The sequence below is a fragment of the Esox lucius genome, chromosome 19 (genome assembly GCF_011004845.1).
Source record: "Esox lucius isolate fEsoLuc1 chromosome 19, fEsoLuc1.pri, whole genome shotgun sequence".
Lineage (NCBI taxonomy): Eukaryota > Metazoa > Chordata > Actinopteri > Esociformes > Esocidae > Esox > Esox lucius.
Window position 1 is genome coordinate 25,797,050 of NC_047587.1, and position 21,813 is coordinate 25,818,862.

A 21,813-nucleotide genomic window follows, 5' to 3' on the forward strand; every position below is an offset into this window, starting at 1 on the left:
ACAGCCTTGACAATTATTAAGAAGTGGAAGTAGTGTGGCACTCCCAAGGTCCTGGCTAGATCAGTCCACAAAATCTAATCTGTATCGTAGTGTGTAGGAAGCCATTAGCTACTAAATATAAAACACCTTGAATATTTCTTTAAGGAGCCAAATGTGGCAAAAACATTTTGTAGTATGACAAAACTTCAAGATAATGTTGTGTAGTATGATATGCAAAGCATTAACATGTATACAGTGGGGAGAACAAGTATTTGATACACTGCCGATTTTGCAGGTTTTCCTACTTACAAAGCATGTAGAGGTCGGTAATTTTTTACCATAGGTACACTTCAACTGTGAAAGACGGAATCTAAAACAAAAATCCAGAAAATCACATTGTATGATTTTTTTATAATTAATTTGCATTTATTGCATGACATAAGTATTTGATCACCTACCAACCAGTAAGAATTCCGTCTCTCACAGACCTGTTCGTTTTTCTTTAAGAAGCCCTCCTCTTCTCATTACCTGTATTAACTGCACCTGGTTGAACTTGTTACCTGTATAAAAGACACCTGTCCACACACTCAGTCAAACAGACTTCAACCTCTCCACAATGGCCAAGACCAGAGAGCTGTGTAAGGACATCAGGGATACAATTGTAGACCTCCACAAGGCTGGGATGGGCTACAGGACAATAGGCAAGCAACTTGGTGAGAAGGCAACAACTGTTGGCGCAATTATTAAAAAATGGAAGAGGTTCAAGATGACAATCATTGTCCCTCGGTCTGGGGCTCCATGCAAGATCTCACCTTGTGGGGCATCAATGATCATGAGGAAGGTGAGGAATCAGCCCAGAACTACACGGCAGGACCTCGTCAATGACCTGAAGAGAGTTGGGACCACAGTCTCAAAGAAAACCGTTAGTAACACACTACACCGTCTTGGATTAAAATCCTGCAGCGCACGCAAGGTCACCGTGCTTAAGCCAGCTCACGTCGAGGCCTGTCTGAAGTTTGCTAATGACCATCTGGATGATCCAGAGGAGGAATGGGAGAAGGTAATGTGGTCTGATGAGACAAAAATAGAGCTTTTTGGTCTAAACTTCACTCGCCGTGTTTGGAGGAAGAAGAAGGTTGAGTACAACCCCAAGAACACCATCCCAACCGTGAAGCATGGAGGTGGAAACATCATTCTTTGGGGATGCTTTTCTGCAAAGGGGACAGGATGACTGCACCATATTGATGGGAGGATGGATGTATCGCGAGATCTTGGCCAACAACCCTCAGTAAGAACATTGAAGATGGGTCGTGGCTGGGTCTTCCAGCATGAAAATGACCCGAAACACATAGCCAGGGCAACTAAGAAGTGGCTCTGTAAGAAGCATCTCAAGGTCCTGGAGTGGTTGAGTCAATCTCCAGACCCGAACCCAATAAAAAATCTTTGGAGGGAGCTGAAAGTCTGTATTGCCCAGCAACAGCCCCGAAACCGTAAGGATCTGGAGAAGGTCTGTATGGAGGAGTGGGCCAAAATCCCTGCTGCAGTGTGTGCAAACCTGGTCAAGAACTACAGGAAACGTATGATGTCTGTAATTGCAAACAAAAGTTTCTGTACCAAATATTATATTCTGCTTTTCTGATGTATCAAATACTTATGTCATGCAATAAAATGCAAATGAATTACTTCAAAATCATACAATGTGATTTTCTGGATTTTAGATTCCGACACTCACAGCTGAAGAGTACCTATGATAAAAATGACAGACCCCTACATGCTTTGTAAGTGGGAAACACTGCCGATTTTGCAGGTTATCAAATACTTGTTCTCCCCACTGTATATATATATATATATATATATACAGCTCTGGAAAAATTAAGAGACCACTGCACCTTTTTCTTTCCTTTGCTTTATATGTATATACACTCACTTAAAGGATTATTAGGAACACCTGTTCATTCATTCATTCATTCATTCATTCATCTTCTTCCGCTTCATCCGGGGCCGGGTTGCGGGGGCAGCAGTCTAAGCAGAGATGCCCAGACTTCCCTCTCCCCAGACACTTCCTCCAGCTCTTCCGGGGGGACACCGAGGCGTTCCCAGGCCAGCCGGGAGACATGGGACGGGACCGGAACACCTTCCCAGGAAGGCGTTCCGGAGGCATCCGAAACAGATGCCCAAGCCACCTCAGCTGACCCCTCTCGATGTGGAGGAGCAGCGGCTCTACTCCAAGCTCCTCCCGGGTGACCGAGCTTCTCACCCTATCTCTAAGGGATCGCCCAGCCACCCTGCGGAGAAAGCTCATTTCGGCCGCCTGTAAAGCTCATTTCGGCCATCTTGTCCTTTCGGTCATGACCCAAAGCTCATGACCATAGGTGAGAGTAGGAACGTAGATTGACCGGTAAATCGAGAGCTTCGCCTTGAGGCTCAGCTCTTTCTTCACCACGACAGACCGATACATCGACCGCATTACTGCAGAAGCCGCACCGATCCGTCTGCCAATCTCCCTTTCCATCCTTCCCTCACTCGTGAACAAGATCCCTAGATACTTAAACTCCTCCACTTGAGGCAAGCACTCTCCACCAACCTGAAGTGGGCAAGCCACCCTTTTCCAACTGAGGACCATGGCCTCGGATTTGGAGGTATTGATTCTCATCCCCACCGCTTCACACTCGGCTGCAAACCGTCCCAACGCATGCTGAAGGTCCTGGTTTGAAGGGGCCAACACGACAACATCATCTGCAAAGAGCAAAGACGAAATCGTGTGGTCCCCAAACCTGACACCCTCCGGCCCCTGGCTGTGCCTAGAAATTCTGTCCATAGAAATTATGAACAGAACCGGTGACAAAGGGCAGCCCTGCCGGAGTCCAACATGCACTGGGAACAAGTCTGACTTACTGCTGGCAATGCGGACCAAGCTCCTGCTTCGGTTGTATAGGGACCTGACAGCCCTTAGCAAAGGACCCAGGACCCCATATTCCCGAAGCACCCTCCACAGGATGCCGCGAGGGACACAGTCGAATGCCTTCTCCAAATCCACAAAACACATGTGGACTGGTTGGGCAAACTCCCATGAACCCTCCAATACCCCGTAGAGGGTATAGAGTTGGTCCAGTGTTCCACGGCCCGGACGAAAACCACACTGTTCCTCCTGAATCCGAGGTTCTACTATCGGCCGTATTCTCCTCTCCAGAACCCTGGCATAGACTTTCCCGGGGAGGCTGAGAAGTGTGATCCCCCTATATTTGGAACACACCCTCCGGTCCCCCTTCTTAAAAAGAGGGACCACCACCCCGGTCTGCCATCCCAAAGGCACTGTCCCCGACCGCCACGCGATGTTGCACAGGTGTGTCAACCAAGACAGCCCCACAACATCCAGAGACTTGAGGTACTCAGGGCGGATCTCATCCACCCCCGGTGCCTTGCCACCGAGGAGTTTCTTGACCACCTCAGTGACTTCAGCCCGGGTGATGGACGAGTCCACCTCTGAGCCATCATCCTCTGCTTCCTCAATGGAAGACGTGAATGCGGGATTGAGGAGATCCTCGAAGTACTCCTTCCACCGCTGGACGACATCCCCAGTTGAGGTCAACAGCTGCCCACCTCTACTGTAAACAGCGTTGGTAGGGCACTTTTTCCCTCTCCTGAGGCGCCGGACGGTTTGCCAGAATCTCTTCGAGGCCAGCCGATAGTCCTTCTCCATGGCCTCACCGAACTCCTCCCAGGCCCGAGTTTTTGCCTCCACAACCACCCGGGCTGCAGTACGCTTGGCCTGTCGGTACCCGTCAGCCGCCTCAGGAGTCCCACAAGCCAACCAGGCCTGATAGGACTCCTTCTTCAGCTTGACGGCATCCCTTACTTCCGGTGTCCACCACCGGGTTCTGGGATTGCCGCCTCGACAGGCACCGGAGACCTTGCGGCCACAGCTCCGAGTGGCCGCTTCGACAATGGCGGTGGAGAACATGGTCCACTCGGACTCAATATCTCCAGCCTCCCTCGGGATCCAGTTGAAGCTCTGCCGGAGGTGGGAGTTAAAGATCTCTCTGACAGGAGACTCGGCGAGACAGTACGCTTGGGCCTGCCGAGTCTGTCCAGCTTCCTCCCCCGCCATCGGATTCAACTCACCACCAGGTGGTGATCAGTTGACAGCTCCGCCCCTCTCTTCACCCGATTGTCCAAGACATACGGCCGCAGGTCAGATGAAACGACAACAAAGTCCTGGTGCCATGTGCACTGATGGACACCCTTATGCTTGAACATGGTGTTTGTTATGGACAAACTGTGACTAGCACAGAAGTCCAATAACTGAACACCGCTCGGGTTCAGATCAGGGGGGCCGTTCCTCCCAATCACACCCCTCCAGGTGTCACTGTCGTTGCCCACGTGGGCGTTGAAGTCCCCCAGTAGAACGATAGAGTCCCCAGTCGGAGCACTTTCCAGCACCCCTCCCAGAGACTCCAAGAAGGTCGGGTACTCTGCACTGCGGTTCGGCCCGTAGGCACAAACAACAGTGAGAGACCTATCCCCGACCTGTAGGCGCAGGGAAACGACCCTCTCGTTCACCGGGGTCAACTCCAACACATGGTGGCAGAGCTGGGGAGCTATAAGCAAACCCACACCAGCCCGCCGCCTCTCACCATGGGCAACTCCAGAGTGGTGAAGAGTCCATCCTCTCTCAAGGAGTGTGGTTCCAGAGCCCAAGCCGTGCGTAGAGGTGATCCCGACTACCTCTAGTCGGAACCTCTCAACCTCACGCACGATCTCAGGCTCCTTCCCCGCCAGCGAGGTGACGTTCCACGTCCCTAGAGCTAGTTTCCGTGTCCAGGGATCGGGTCGTCTAGGCCCCCGCCTTTGACTGCCGCCCGATCCTCTCTGCACCGACCCCTTATGGTCCCTCCTGTGGGTGGTGAGCCCACGGGAAGGCGGCCCCACGTCGCTCATTCGGGCTGAGCCCGGCCGGGCCCCATGGGGAAAGGCCCGGCCACCAGGCGCTCGCGTACGAGCCCCAACCCCGGGCCTGGCTCCAGGGTGGGGCCCCGGCTGCGCCATACCGGGCGACGTCACGGAGCTCAAGAACATTTTCATCATTAAGGGGTGTTTTGAACCGCTCTTAGTCTGACCCGTCGCCTAGGACCTGTTTGCCTTGGGAGACCCTACCAGGGGCATATAGCCCCAGACAACATAGCTCTTAGGGTCACTCGGGTACTCAAACCCCTCCACCACGCTAAGGTGTCAGTTCAAGGAGGGGTTCAATTTCTCATTAATGCAATTATCTAATCAACCATTCACATGGCAAGTGCTTCATTGCATTTAGGGGTGTGGTCCTGGTCAAGACAATCTCCTGAACTCCAAACTGAATGTCAGAATGGGAAAGAAAGGTGATTTAAGCAATTTTGAGCGTGGCATGGTTGTTGGTGCCAGACAGGCCGGTTTGAGTATTTCACAATCTGCTCAGTTACTCGGATTTTCACGCACAACCATGTCTAGGGTTTACAAAGAATGGTGTGAAAAGGGAAAAACATCCAGTATGCGGCAGTCCTGTGGGCGAAAATGCCTTGTTGATGCTAGAGGTCAGAGGAGAATGAGCCGACTGATTCAAGCTGATAGAAGAGCAACTTTGACTGAAATAACCACTTGTTACTACCGAGGTATGCAGCAAAGCATTTGTGAAGCCACAACACGCACAACCTTGAGGCAGATGGGCTACAACAGCAGAAGACCCCACCGGGTACCACTCATCTCCACTACAAATAGGAAAAAGAGGCTACAATTTGCACAAGCTCACCAAAATGTGACAGTTGAAGACTGGAAGAATGTTGCCTGGTCTGATGAGTCTCGATTTTCTGTTGAGACATACAGATGGTAGAGTCAGAATTTGGCGTACACAGAATGAGAACATGGATCCATCATGCCTTGTTACCACTGTGCAGGCTGGTGTTGGAGGTGTAATGGTGTGGGGGATGTTTTCTTGGCACACTTTAGGCCCCTTAGTGCCAATTGGGCATCGTTTAAATGCCACGGCCTACCTGAGCATTGTTTCTGACCATGTCTATCCCTTTATGACCACCATGTACCCATCCTCTGATGGCTACTTCCAGCAGGATAATGTCACAATGCTCGAATCATTTCAAATTGGTTTCTTGAACATGACAATGAGTTCACTGTACTGAAATGGCCCCCACAGTCACCAAATCTCAACCCAATAGAGCATCTTTGGGATGTGGTGGAACGGGAGCTTTGTGCCCTGGATGTGCATCCCACAAATCTCCATCAACTGCAAGATGCTATCCTATCAATATGGGCCAACATTTCTAAAGAATGCTTTCAGCACCTTGTTGAATCAATGCCACGTAGAATTAAAGCAGTTCTGAAGGCGAAAGGGGGTCAAACACAGTATTAGTATGGTGTTCCTAATAATCCTTTAGGTGAGTGTGTGTATATATATATATATATATATTTATATATATATAATTGAAACTCTTATGCCACTGCGCAACTAAATGTGAAGAAATAAAGCATCAGGGTGAGGACACTACATGCAGTTTAAGTTAGTTTACAAAGTAGTACTGTCTAGGTAAGTTCATTTGGAATTAATTATTGAATGACTAAAACTCAAAATATTTTTTTAATGGCTCCCTATGGAGAATTTTTCAACATTTCATTATAAAATCATAAATCTTACAGTGACTGCTCAGTTTTATTCTTTCTGACAGTCATAATACAATAATAGCATATCTATTAATTTAAAGATGTGTTCAACCACATATTATAATTGAAAGCCATTCTTACACAACCAAACCTACCCAACTACTTTGGATACTAACTATGCCAACAAATCTTAAGTTACACAGGTCAGTAAATTGAAATTATTTTGCATGATGTAAAATGTATGGGAACCAAGGCAGACAGGCACCCACTCTTAGGTCCAAGGCCAGCTCTGTCTTGACACCCTGGTTGCCAAGCCCAAACTAATGGGCATGTTCAAATGATGAAAAAAAAATATATATATGCAGAAAAGAAATACAAAATACATTCCTAAACTGATGACTTAATTAACACAAAACATAATACAGCCAGCTAAGAGGATTCTGGCCTTCTGGTTTTCTCTTAATTGGCTGCACCTAATGTGCATAGAGACTTTACTACTGCCCCCAAGGGATGGACTGTGGTATCGTTTCCTTGATAGCCAATCCCAAACCATCTCCTCGCCGTTACTGCCTTGCTCTTGGTGTCCATTGTCACATGTTCTTGATGAAACTCAAAGGGTGATTTCAAGAGAACGGAAAGGAGATACAGTTGTGACACTTAATGATTACATATTGAAATGAGTAGAAAATTCTAATCAATGACCAATCAATGATCAATGACAACCTCCTGTTGTTTTAGAATAAATTAACTGATCATGGGTATGACAAAAAAAATGTATTGTTCAAATTGTCAGTGGTTGTTGTATATGGCCAATATACCACAGCTAAGAGCTGTTTCTAAGCTCTCCACTCAGCCATATACCACATTCCGCTTTGCCTTATTGCTTAAGTAAATATGGGATGAATAAATCTGAATTATGCATTGAATCAAGCTGTAAAATGTCAGAAGTTGGATGGGAACTAGTTTTATACAATGTGTGAATATCTATAAATAATCTGAGGTTTCACATAAATTATCATAACAAAACATATTTGGTAGCAGAATGACATTTGGAGAAATCAGGCGTGAGATGTGATAACACACGCCCCAGGGCAGAAGTTTGAGAACATTTGCACAAGAATAGCACTTTACATCAAAACTCCACAAGACGATGGTGTCCCATCTTGACACACCGAGGTTCTTAACTAGAATCATTACTCTATTAGAAAACCGTGTGTTAGGCAACGACATCATTATTACATCAATTCTTTCCTCTATCATGGACTTGTTTGTCACCCGTTCATGTGTTCTAAATAGGGCCCAAAGCAAATAGCAGGTTGCACATTGACAAGATCACACTGACATTGCAGGTTAGAATCATTTCAAATGAAGTGGGAAGAAACTTAAGTTGAATGAAGAGAAGAAAATCATTTTACAAATAGATTGTATGGCCTGATCTGTTTCAGAAAGAGATAGCTCATCAGGGAAACTGACAGTTTGTTATGAATACTTGAATGACTGTGTTTGTGCTTAGTGTTCAGGGGCTGCACTGATATGATTGGATGCATTGTAATCTGCATAGGCTGTTAGAAGACATCTGTGTGATGGTGTGTGGGTGGACATTCACCACAAGATGATATCAGCCCATATCCGCTGATCTCTTCTTTCTGTGCTCTCTGTTGTCATGAAAGGAACATGCACTGTATCCCTACAGAACGTCCCTCAATATGAGACAGTTAGAACTACGAATAAAGCACTGATTAGTGAGCATGTTAATTCAATTTATAGCTTTTGCCACCAGAGAAATACAGGAGCCATGTGCGGAGTAACTAATTTATGTTCAGTCATTCATATGACCGTGTGTGTGTGTGTGTGTGTGTGTGTGCTATGTAGGAGCACTTTAGGCTGTCTTTAAGGACCTGCTCGGCACATGCAGCCTATGAAGAGGATAAGACCAAATGCACAGCAGGGCAGCTTGATTCATGTGCACTGAGTGACATAGCTAAATAATACATTTAATGTTACTTGATTGAATAATGAATATCATGTGACCTACATTCAATGGTGTACTAAAATGACTTGTCACAGCAAATAGATCAATGAATGATTCCAATACATTAGTAAGTAATAGTACAGTAAATATGGGTTTCTTCAGATGATGTTGTTTAGCTATATAAAAAAAGAATAGCCCAAACTATGATTATTATAATAATTATATACCCCACCTATAATATGAACGGTGTGCTATTTGCACAATACACTGATTGCAAGCCAGTTAACATTGTATAAGATTATACCAATTCCAAAAACAGAAAATCTGGTTAGCTCTACTAGGGAAGAACTGGATATTCCAGGGGCTCCTTTACAGAAAGCCCTGTATGAAGAGGGTATCAGCGTAGATTTAAGACAATTATTTTGACTTGAAACAGCTAGTGTATAACGGTACTCTGCCACCAGGACGGTTGCTCGAGCATGCTCGCTTGCTCTCTGACGTCAGCGATATCGTCTGAGTGCGGAGCCAAGCTCATTCTAGCTGCTGACCGTCCATTGTGAGCAAGCTGAACGATGCTAACGCTCGCAGCCGTCGCCGCCGCCCAATAGAGTTTTCCAGCCCAAAGACCACAACGACATCTACAAAGAGACCGTGTGAACGCAAGATACGAAGGCACGTCCTTATTTTCAAGCAAGTATCTAACGTTGTCGTGGCGGATTTTTTATGCTTTAGTACCCGGCAGAGACCGAGCAAGAGAGGGAGAACGAGAGCGAGTCAGCCTAGAGAGGGATAAGGAAGACGTAGAGGGATAATAATTGCTCGTATATTTTGGTCCTCGCCAACCGTTACTTTGGATATCAAGAAGATCCGAGGTTGTGTAGCCATGGGATGTACACTGAGCGCCGAGGAGAGAGCGGCTTTGGACAGGAGCAAGGCTATCGAGAAAAACCTCAAAGAAGATGGAGTCACTGCCGCGAAAGACGTAAAACTACTCCTGCTCGGTAAGATGCTACGGGTGGAGGGGTGGCCTTCTCGGCTTCTTGGTTGCTAGTCCAAAGTGTTCAAATCACACACCTGCGTTCTGGTTCCGAAGGCAGACGGAATTCTGACTAAGAATGTTTCAATTGCAACCAACGTTGATGTACTTCACACACCTTTGTCTCTTTTCTTTCCTTCAGGGGCTGGGGAGTCAGGAAAAAGTACCATCGTGAAACAGATGAAGTAAGTGCCACGGTGTAATCTTGATTCATTGCGCTGAATGTTTGATAGATGTTGGCTACTTGAGGGGACACGACAAAACGCGTATAGCTTCTGATTAACGAATATAGTTACAGTAGACTAACGTAGCATTGTATCGTTTAGGAAAAGGTTTATTTTATATTATTTCGTAGTTTTTATTATCTTTAGATTACAGTGAGAAAATCTGTCCGGCAGGTGTTGCTTATTGGCTTAAACCAACAGCTTTGCGGTTACGAGAAAATATCGATGAGCGCTGTTCACACAAATGGTGCTGAAATTGGAACCTGTTTTGCTTAGAGCGAATGCACGTTGGCTTTCCCTAAGAGCTTAGTGTCAGTCTCTAAAATAAACCGTGCACTGACCAGTTCCGAGAATCCACCTCTTTTAATTAATCTTGGTGGCATGTTTTATGTCCCAGATCTGTCTCCTTCAGTTTTTGATGTCGTGGCGTGCGAGCTGCTTTACAATTTAGGAATATGCGACTGAATAAGAGTTTACACCTTCCGTTTTGTGGCAGATATCAGTTGGTTTTAAGATGTGGGTGCAGACAATGCAAAATTATTTGAAATTGAGTCAAATTGAGTTATAGTTATTGTAATTGGAGTTACTAATGAATCAATCCAATTACTCAATCAATCATTACATTTTCAGATATTCAATTCACTCAGAAGCAGGGCTGAAAGATTTTAGATTTTTGATTGAGTATTAGTTTGAATTTGAGTAGTTTCGATACAGGCTTTGCATATTTCTTTCTGTCTTTATATTTCATCCTAAATACATTAAATAATTTGGTTGGTTACTGCAGTGCTTGTTCCCGATCTGTAATATATTCACATTGTGCTACTATTCAAATATTTTCAAGTTGTATATTACTTGTTTCTATTTTATTTTATTAATTTCAGGGATCTTTGTCTGACATCCAGTAGTCACTAGCCAGACAACCATTTCATCTATCTCTGCACCCCTCATCTATCTCTGTACCCCTCATCTATCTCTGCACCCCTCATCTATCTCTGTACCCCTCATCTAGCTCTGTACCCCGCATCTAGCTCTGTACCCCTCATCAATCTCTGTACCCCTCATCTATCTCTGCACCCCTCATCTATCTCTGTACCCCTCATCTAGCTCTGTACCCCGCATCTAGCTCTGTACCCCTCATCTAGCTCTGTACCCCGCATCTAGCTCTGTACCCCTCATCTATCTCTGTGCCTCTCATCTATCTCTGTACCCCTCACCTATCTCTGTACCTTTCAGCTATCTCTGTACCCCTCATCTATCTCTGTACCTCTCATCTAGCTCTGTACCCCTTATCTATCTCTGTGCCTCTCATCTATCTCTGTACCTTTCATCTAGCTCTGTACCACTCATCTATCTCTGTACCCCTCATGTATCTCTGTACCCCTCATCTATCTCTGTACCTTTCATCTATCTCTGTACCCCTCATCTATCTCTGTACCTCTCATCAATCTATGTACCTCTCCTCTATTTAGCTAGGCTAGTGGTAGGTGGCTCACAAAAGTGGAGCTTTCTGACAATCATTCTATTAGTTCATTTCAAGTAGATTAGTAATTTTCTGTATTATTATCAGTCATGCAGCAGAGCTACCTGCTATCCGTCTTACTATTGGGTCACAATTCTATGGAATCCTCCAACTGTGTACTGGTGCACAGTGGGTTGTGGTCATTGTAGTTAATTAACAAGTTTTAAGTGATGAACAACTGAAATGGAATCCAACCAACCTCTTGAACCTGGTTTGCTGTTACCATGCATCTAGAGCTGTATTTGAATCTTGTTTTTTTGGATAGACATGTAAGCATTTGTATGCCCACTCTGGCAATGAGAGGTTTTGATTAAGGTTTACACAGTCAATAATTAAGGTTATGTTACCTCCAGGGGGCTTCAAACCAAAAGGGTTCTCTTTAGAGGTTGGAGGCCCCAATATAGCGTATGAATGTGTAGAATTGCAGAAAAGTAGCTTTATAATTCCAGCACTCAGCCTTCTGGAAAAATATTGCCTAAATATTACCAATGGCATTTGATTATTTTGAAAACATCAAATGTTTTACTGTGTTGTGTCAAAAAGTACTTTTTTGTGACTATTTCAAAAATGTTGACTGCCATTATAGTGGATATTTACTTAGCCAACGCTATAGAGATGGTGGAAGACTAAATCAGCTTTGTTAGACATAATATGATAAATCAGTAGATAAAATTATTAAGCCATTTAGTGTAACAAAAAAGCGCAACATTTTTTGACTGGTTTTAAGTAAACATAAAGCTGGGTACAGAACACAAGATTGTGGATAAACACCCTTTGTTGTGTTTATCAATGCCGGGAGTTCACGTGACCTAGCTCTTGTAGCTAGCTAGCTAGGCGACATAGTAGTAGTATGATGTCAATCCACACAGACGATTATTAGGTTAATTCAAATTGGAATTGCTCTATAGGAGATATAGCCGCTTCGGTAGCTAGTACAGGTCGTAGGAGCTAGCTATGTAGCTAATGTGTGTGTGTATCTGATTACGATGTAGCTTTATAATACCAAATGAAGTGTTTCTCGCTTATTAGTAGTATTTCCAACCAATGATACGATTGATTATATTTTCATCCATTTTGCTATAAGAAAGATTGTACGGTAGGAAGCGTTGCAAAGGGACCCAGCGGAAAAGTATACCAGACATGCCTTCTTCAGTAATGGGTAAAAATTGAACCAGAAAAGGACCCAGGCAAGCCTAGTTCCGCCGGCCCGCGATTAAAAGGGACACTTTTTGCCGCAAGGCTTTATGGGAATTATGACATGTTGACTATTTCAGTCTATACAAATAGCATTTAATATCTTGAAGAGGTAGTGTTCATCAAGGAACTGTTGATAGAAAACCCTTGCTCCTGAATCACAAAAGCAGCATGCTTAATGCTACTTAGCCTACATATTTTTGGACATCAAGATTATTCCCAAAAAATATAGCTACACCTACTATTATATTCTTAAAGAAAATTGATATATCTGCAGCATTAGTCTTTTGCTACCTGCTACAGCTATATGACATGAATTCATGCACAACATGGAATAATATGTAAAACTGGCTAACATCAATTAAAGTAGCCATACAAAGATTATTAACTCCAGCAAAAAGATCCAAATAAAAACATGCATTGCCTGTGGCTTTATGGTCAGTAACATCAGCAAAGAAAAATTTAACTTCACTAGTGCTCTACTCCCACTAAGCTAACCGAGTATTCTAGTTAGCTAACATTACACGAGACACTCATCTTGCTCATTCTTAATACTGCTTTACACACATTGAATAGCTAGTGGACATGTCCATGTGGCTGACTAGCTAAGTAGCTCCCACATTTTATTATTCAATGCAGCATGAATGGATGACTTCGGTTGTCCATTTCAACTTCAGTGCTGCATGTTTCCTAGGAGAATTGCCTGCATGGCTGCCCGGTGCTCACTGCAGTCCATAGGATACAAGTCTGGAAAGAGCGAAGAGAGGGGCAGAGTTCATAGGATATAATGCCATAAATTATGTGTCTGTATGCATGTGTGTTACCTTGGCTTCATGGCCTCCTGTGGTAATCAGTCTCACTGTTTCACTTGTTCATAGGCTTGGTCTATGAGAGGGGCAGAATTAGTAGGGTATTAAACCTGATCGATCTGCGCTGGCAGACTCAGTTTAAATAGAGTAAGTTTAAATAGAGTAAAACATTGTTTTTGACATTGTGGTCATCTTTCTGACTAGCACACAACGTGGCACCATGTTGTACAGAGGCTTATGTAAAAATTGTTATTGGCGGGGGCAAATTATACTTATAAATTATTTGGGTGGGGGTGGGGTTGGGGGGGGGGTCGTGTCCCCTCACTTATATGCTGGCTATGCCTACGGGACAAACACTTTGTTTTATGGAAACCGTATACTGAATACGCATTTTTTTATTGGTTTTATGTTAGGAAATGCTTTTTTCCACCTAATATGTAATTACTTTATGTGGTTGAATGCCAGAAGAGTGGAGATGGGTAACAACTGATGGTTTGAGCAGGGGGAGACTGTTGCTGCGCACTGGAACATTTACTAGGTCTACTAATACATTCTGAGACAACACACATATTTATGTCAAATATTGTAATTAGTTATAAGTAATTACGCACAAGGATCAACCACTCTGCTGGATTAGGTGGTTCATACAGGTCCTAAAATGTAGTCCTCTAAAACTTATTAAAACCAAATACTTTGTTTTGTACCTTAAAGATGCAAAAGATGCGCAATGCGTATAATTACTGATTCTGTCTTCCCCATACCTCAACTGTTCGTTGACTTTGTTGATCTGAAGAGTCAGTGTCAAACCATCAAACCACAGCAAACAGTTGACACATTTACATTAAAAAGGTATCTTGTTTCTGCTACTGTTAGGAATTGTGCACAGTCTGCAGCGCATAGAGAAGAACCTGTCTCCAATCAGGGATACATTTTTTTGTGGGGAGGAGTGCAGCCATTAGCTTTTTAGCAAGTCAAGCTAGCCTTTCTAGTTTTAAAAAGGTCAGATTATGCAGTTTATGTTTTGCAACAGAATCTTTAACTGCTCGTGGGTTTATAGAATGGTTTGGGAAGATTGAGAAGAGAGTAGGGTTTCTCTTGGTTCTCTGCCCTATTTGATTTTAGTGCGCTGATTGCTGCTGGGACAACTGACCAGTTATCGAATTAGTATAGGATTCGATAACTGGTCAGTTGAATGTAAAATTATAATGATCGGTAAAAAAGTATTTAGTCAGCCACCAATTGTGCAAGTTCTCCCACTTAAAAAAATGAGAGAGGCCTGTAACTGTAATTCATCATAGATACACTTCAACTATGAGAGACAAAATGAGAAAAAAAAATCCAGAAAATCACATTGTAGGATTTATTAGGAATATATTGGTAAATTATGGTGGAAAATAAGTATTTGGTCAATAACAAAAGTTAATCTCAATACTTTTTATATACCCTTTGTTGGCAATGACAGAGGTCAAACATTTTCTGTAAGTTTTGTACACTGTTGTTTGTATTTTGGGCCATTCCTCCATGCAGATCTCCTCTAGAACAATGATGTTTTGGGGCTGTAGCTGGGCAACACAGACTTTCAACTCCCTCCAAAGATTTTCTATAGGGTTGAGATCTGGTGACTGGCTAGGCCACTCCAGGACCTTGAAATGCTTCTTATGAAGCCACTCCTTCGTTGCCGGGGCGGTGTGTTTGGGATCATTGTCATGCTGAAAGACCCACCCATGTTTCATCTTCAATGCCCTTGCTGATGGAAGGCGGTTTTCACTCAAAATCTCACGATATATGGCCCCATTCATTATTTCCTTTACACGGATCAGTTGTCCTGGTCCCTTTGCAGAAAAACAGCCCCAAAGCATGATGTTTCCACCCCCATGCTTCACAGTAGGTATGGTGTTCTTTGGATGCAACTCAGCATTCTTTCTCCTCCAAACACGACGAGTTGAGTTCTATTTTGGTTTCATCTGACCATATGATATTCTCCCAATCCTCTTCTGGACCATCCAAATGCTCTCTAGCAAACCTCAAACGGGCCTGGACATGTACTGGCTTAAGCAGGGGGACACGTCTGGCACTGCAGGATTTGAGTCCCTGGCGGCGTAGTGTGTTACTGATGGTAGCCTTTGTTACTGTGGTCCCAACTCTCTGCAGGTCATTTACTAGGTCCCCCTGTGTGGTTCTAGGTCCCCCCCGTGTGTCTCACCGTTCTTGTGATCATTTTGGGTCTACAATTTTGTTTCTGGTGTCCCTTTGACAGCTCTTTGGTCTTGGCCATAGTGGAGTTTGGAGTGTGACTGTTTGAGGTTGTGGACAGGTGTCTTTTATACTGATAACACGTTCAAACAGGTGCCATTAATACAGGTAACGAGTGGAGGACAGAAGAGCCTCTTGTAGAAGAAGTTACAGGTCTGTGAGTGCCAGAAATCTTGCTTGTTTATAGGTGACCAAATACTTATTTTACCAAGGAATTTACCAATAAATTCATAAAAATCCTACAATGTGATTTTCTGGATTTTTTTTCTCATTTTGTCTCTCATAGTTGAAGTGTACCTATGATGAAAATTACAGGCCTCTCATCTTTTTAAGTGGGAGAACTTGCACTATTGGTGGCTGACTAAATACTTTTTTGCCCCACTGTATCTCTGAGTATTTTTCCCCCTATTATGTACTATTGGATTTTTCTTAGTTAAACCATATCATCGGTAGACAAACAATGGGTTGCGATGGACAGGAACATGAGGTGCAACGAGGTGCAATGTACCAGAAAAAGTTTCTTAAATTTCCTTTGAACGTCAGCCAGTGACAGACAAGGTCATAGGTCAACATTGCACATGCACAGTTGTTACACGTCTCTGCTCATCTGGCAATATAAAATCATTTTCAAAGAATTGCAGTTATTTGGTAGGTACATTTGAATTATCCCTGACTAGGAAGCTTCATGGTTGAAGCAACATTGTCCAGTTTCACCTCATGGCCCTCTAGCAACTCCCTCTGTCAGCCTGGGTGTCTTAATCTAAAAGAGGTCATCAAGTGGGTGAATATGCCCTTGCATACATAAACTCATGTGACTTCAGGGTTGGACGAGCTGTATGAAAAAAAAAACTTACCCATAGCAGATGTCTAGGAGCAAGGGCTTCATCTCCCTGGAATCTGTTGGGATTTGCTGCAATGAGAGAGAGATGTTTTTTTTTGCATTTTTCTTCCTTATTCAAATAGCTGTGCTCTCGTGTAGTTCAGTTGTTTGCTGTTAAAACTTAGAAATCTTATGCTATTGCTAACGTGTGTTTTTAGCTACTGATCTTGTGACACTCTCTGCAGAACAACAATGAAGGAAGCATGTAGGTATGATTTCATTACTATGTCAGTCTAGATGTAGTGTTAACTGAACCAGTAACCATTAGCCTTATAACTGCTAACACTGGAACCGAAATAGACAACCTATTGCAGATTAACCGCAGTCAGTTTCGGTGGTGGATAACGCCCCACAGCCTGTGTGCTTAATCTTTTTTGTTCTATCATTTTCAAGTATTTCTGGTATTAGGATCAGGTGCTCTACCTTGGGCAAAGATGGCAGCCCTGAAGAGGATATTCCCAGCTCTCTGTCTCTGTGTTCAAAGGAGCGCATGCGTTATGGTGTTTTGCTTGGAGAGAGTACGACAAATTTAGCAGAGATTGTTTTTCTGCATTATGCATATTGGTGGCATGAACAATATTATTTAATCTTGAAAGAACAGAGTAAACACCGGACATGGCCGTCACACTAGCGATGATTGTCCTGGTTATACGCCCTCAGCTAGACGTAGATATCTTGCATACTCGGTCAGGGGTCGGTTCTGCGCAGGACGAGCAGTGTTCACTTGTGTTGGAGGTGTTGTTGTCTGCCAGTGAATCTGTAGATGCAGAACACATTTTACTGACGAGGGGGTCTTCTCTCTGGTCAGGTCAAACCTTCTACAGCCAATGTGCTAGTCTGACACTTTTTTTGAAAGTTATGGCTCGATTGATCTGGAGTAGTGATTACAGTGCAGGACATAAAGTTGCTTTATGGGCAATGAAAGCATCTATAGAATGTTATCTGCATTTCCTTTACCATTTTGCACCATGGTGTGGAATTGTGTCTCTTGGTGTTTTTGTGTTTTATGTGTTTTCTGTGTCTGAGAGCCATGCAAACAGAGCTGAGTTTTTCTTTTGCTGTATCCTCCTCTAGGCTGCAGTACCATCTATCTGACGTTTAGGTGGGGACTAAACTGGCCATATCACACTCACCCCAACTGGACTGGACTATTGCTTTGGTCACACTTTGTTATGAAGGGATGGTCAAAAGAATACATTGTGCACTGTGTATTAGGGTATGTGTGTGTGTGTTAGTGTGTGTGTGTGTGTGTGTTTGTGGCTGGCTGTGTGCGAATCTGTTGATGAGATTTGAGGCACTGACCCAAGGCTAGTCCACGTGTGAATAGACATCTCTGTCTCTCTTCCATCCATTCCAACTCTGTCACTCTGAGTGGTATGTCTGGGGTTTAGTTGGACCATCTGTTTCTAAAAACCTATTTTATTCATGTGAAATTTGTCTTTGTCCAACTGGCAAACTGACCTCGAGCTCTCTGTTACAGTTTGTGTGTAAGCATACAATGATGTGCGACAGTGTGAGCTTGTGTATTTTGCAATTTATTACTGACTTATCACTTGCACATAAGGGGCTTTGTGAGCCAAGTATGGTTGAATTAGGAGTGCCCTTAATGTGGGTATAAATGATTTGCATGAAGGAAAGGAATTGCTGATATTTACGATGGTATTTTATTAGGCCTGAAAAACTGACTGACAATCTTTTAAGTTCTAAGGGTGTGACTGTTCATGTTTCTAGGGCCACATTACAAGATTTGTTCATTATCAAAAATGACTAAGTGGCTGTTAGGGCGTGGCATGAAAATGCAGCTCTAAATAAAATGTAGGCTATATTATCGAACATTGTGTTGCAGAATTCTTCATGGTTCTGAGAGACCATTTTAGAAATCTTCCAATTATCTTCCAATTACCAATTCTATTATGAATCATTCCATAGGAATATTTTGTTTTATCACCCTTTTTTTGTTTAATTGAGTTTAGAGTAAGTACTTATTCTAATATTTTGTTGATGATATTATCTTTAAAAGGACTACAAATTACAGATATAACAAAATATGTATCACAGATCGTTTATTCACGCATTATTACTTAGAAATAATGAATAGCGTGACAACACAGAATAGCAATCCCTAGCCAGCCAAACTCAGAATATTGTTTCTTAAAGAATGTAATTTGTTAAAATGTGCACATTTTAACACATGTTGGAGTGGCCTTTTATTGTCCCCTGGACAAGGTGCACCTATGTAATGATCATGCTGTTTAATCAGCTTACTGATATGTCACACCTGTCAGTTGGATGGATTATCTTGGCAAAGGAGAAATTATCAATAATTGGGATGTAAAAAAAAAATCTTTGTTTATATGAACGCAGGATTTATAATTATTTCAGCTCATGAAACATGACCAACACTCAACATTTTGTGATTACATTTTTATTCTGAGGGTTTATACCATCTGAAACAATGCATAGGCATTGTTCTGGAGTAGTGATTAATTTGGCAGAAAATGTCCTGCATTAACTCGGTGTCCACCTCTTTTCTTGGATATTTACTTTAGTAGAAACATTAGTAGAGGTTTAAGATTTGTTTGTGAAAGCTATCATCAATCTGTGGTAGCAGGTCTCCATCGTCTGTTCTGCTTTTTAGCATGCTCTGTTGTATGAGGCAGGTTGTGTTATATGAGGCTGGCTGTGTTATATGAGGCAGGTTGTTTTACATGAGGCAGGTTGTGTTATATGTGGCAGGCTGTGTTGTATGAGGCAGCCTGTGTTGAATGAGGCAGCCTGTGTTGAATGAGGCAGTCTGTGTTGAATGAGGCAGGCTGTGTTGTATGAGGCAGGCTGTATGGTATGAGGCCACTCCAACTGTTCTTTCTGTGTCCATCTGGGGCCTCTTTCTCTCTCTTTATTACACACAGCCTAGCAATTAGAGTATTGGGCCTGTAACTGAAAGGTTGAAGGATCAAATCGCATAGCTGAATAGGTGATCTGTCCATCTGCCTTTGAGAAAGCACTTGTACCTATTTTCTTCTGGTTTGCCATCAATAATGGCTTGACCCCACTCTCCAAGAGGGTCCAAAAGGGAATTGGGATAATGCCAATAATTTCCATTTCACACTACTGTCTATGCGTTTGTGGACCAGGACAAATAAGCACAACCAGTATTTGACCTTTTTGACAAACACAGGCATACATACATATGTACATAAATACAGTGGATATAAAAAGTCTACACACTCCTGTTAAAATGGCAGGTTCTTGTGATGTAAAAGAATGAGACAAAGATAAATCATGTCAGAACTTTTTTCACCTTTAATGTGACCTATAATGTGAACAATTCAAGTGAAAAACAAACTGGAATTTTTGAGGGGGGAAAATATAAAATCTCAGAATAACCTGGTTGCATAAGTGTGCACACCCTTAAACTAATACTTTGTTGAAGCACCTTTTGGTTTTATTAAAGCACTCAGTCTTTTTGGTTAGGAGTCTATTTGCATGGCACATCTTGACATGGCAATATTTGCCCACTCTTCTTTGCAAAAATTGTCAGATTGTGAAGACATCTCCTGTGCACAGCCCTCTTCAGATCACTCCACAGATGTTCAATTGGATCTGGGCTCTGGCTGGGCCATTCCAAAATGTTAATATTCTTCTGGTGAAGCCATGTGTGCATTGGGTCGTTGTCATGCTGAAAGGTGAACTTCCTCTTCATCTTCAGCTTTCTAACGGATGCCTAAAGGTTTTGTGCCAAAATTGCCTGGTATTTGGAACTGTTTCCAGAATTGCCTGACTAAGGCCCCGGTTCCAGCTGAAGAAAAACAGCCCCAAAGCATGATGCTGCCACCATCAAGCTTCACTGTGGGTATGGTGTTCTTTGGGTGATGTGCAGTGTTGTTTTTGCGCCAAACATACCTTTTGGAATTATGGCCAAACATTCAACCATGGTTTCATCAGACCATAATATATTTTCCCACGTGCTTTTGGGGGACTTAATGTTTGTTTTTTCAAACTTCAGCCAGGCTTGGATGTTTTTCTTTGTTAGAAAGGGCTTCTGTATTGCCACCCTAACCCATAGCCCATTCATATGAAGAATACAGGAGATTGTTGTCACATGTAGCACACATCCAGTACTTGCCAGAAATTCCTGCAGTTCTTTTAATGTTGCTGTAGGCCTCTTGGAAGCCTCCCTGACCAGTTTTCTTCTCGTCTTTTCATCAATTTTGGAGGGATGTCCAGTTCTTTGTAATGTTGTGCCATATTTTCTCCACTTGATGATGACTGTCTTCACTGTGTTCCATGGTTATTTTGTACCCTTCTTCTGACTGATATCTTTCAACAATAAGATCCCTCTGATGCTTTGGAAGTTTTCTGTGGACCATGGCTTTTGCTCTGAGATGCAACTAAGAAAATGTCAGGAAAATCCTACTAGAACAGCTGTGATTAATCAGAGTCACTTTAACTGATGGCAGGTGTGTAATGACTTCAATTTAACATGAGTTTGAATGTGATTGGTTAATTCTGAACACAGCCACGTCCCCAGTAATGAGAGGGTGTGCACACTTATACAACCAGGTTATTTTAAGGTTTTTATTTTTCATTTTTCCCCTTGGAAGATTTCAGTTTGTTTTTCAATATAATTTTTTTAATTAAAAGTGGACATGTTTTATCTTTGTCTCATTCTTTTACATCACAAGAACCTGGCATTTTCCCAGGGGTGTGTAGACCTTTTATATCCACTGTACATACGAGAGTGACCCGCAGGCATATCATTTAGTCCTTGGCCTGATTGCTTTTACCAAGGCTTTTGCCCGAAATCTGAATTCCCTGAATTCCCATCTGTTAGTGTCCATTAGCTGCTTGTGTCTGTCAGCTCCCTGCTCTGCTACCTCGGTTCTGTGTGTGTCAGTATCCATAGCAACAGCTCTTCTTTGAGCAGCCTGCTCTGTGACGAGATGTGAAAGAGCTGTTAGAGGTTAGCTAGTTTATTTTCTGCACTCTAAACATAGATACAATTGATGGAACCATACTATTTTTTGTGAATTCATCTCTCCTGTAGACAAGTTGCTGATAAAAAAACGTAAAGCTCTGTTCGAGATCTACAGACAAAAACGTATACTTGGTACATAGAACCTGTGTTATGCAAGTGACTTTTTATTGGTTTAATCTACACAACATTTCAACATTCCCGATAGATAGAACTTGTAAGGAACATGGGTGTATCTTCTTTTTCCTTCAGAATCCTTCAGATCAAACTGGACATGACCAGGAAGTAAATATGACTTGGGGAGATCATTATCAATGAAGTTTATAT

At 42.9% G+C, this 21,813-nt stretch overlaps 1 protein-coding gene across 2 annotated transcripts in view; it reads left to right on the forward strand.

The window, feature by feature from the left end:
• Nucleotides 1-9,107: 9,107 nt before the first annotated feature.
• Nucleotides 9,108-21,813, forward strand: part of gnao1a (guanine nucleotide binding protein (G protein), alpha activating activity polypeptide O, a) — a 113,765-nt gene continuing 101,059 nt past the window's right edge. Inside the window, exons 1-2 of one of the 2 annotated variants that reach the window (XM_010883962.4) lie at nucleotides 9,108-9,597; nucleotides 9,775-9,817. In XM_010883962.4, the coding sequence (XP_010882264.1) occupies nucleotides 9,480-9,597; nucleotides 9,775-9,817 (161 nt within the window). In that variant the 5' untranslated portion in view covers nucleotides 9,108-9,479. The remainder of the gene's footprint in view (nucleotides 9,598-9,774; nucleotides 9,818-21,813) is intronic. The other variant, XM_010883961.5, reaches the window with a different exon arrangement.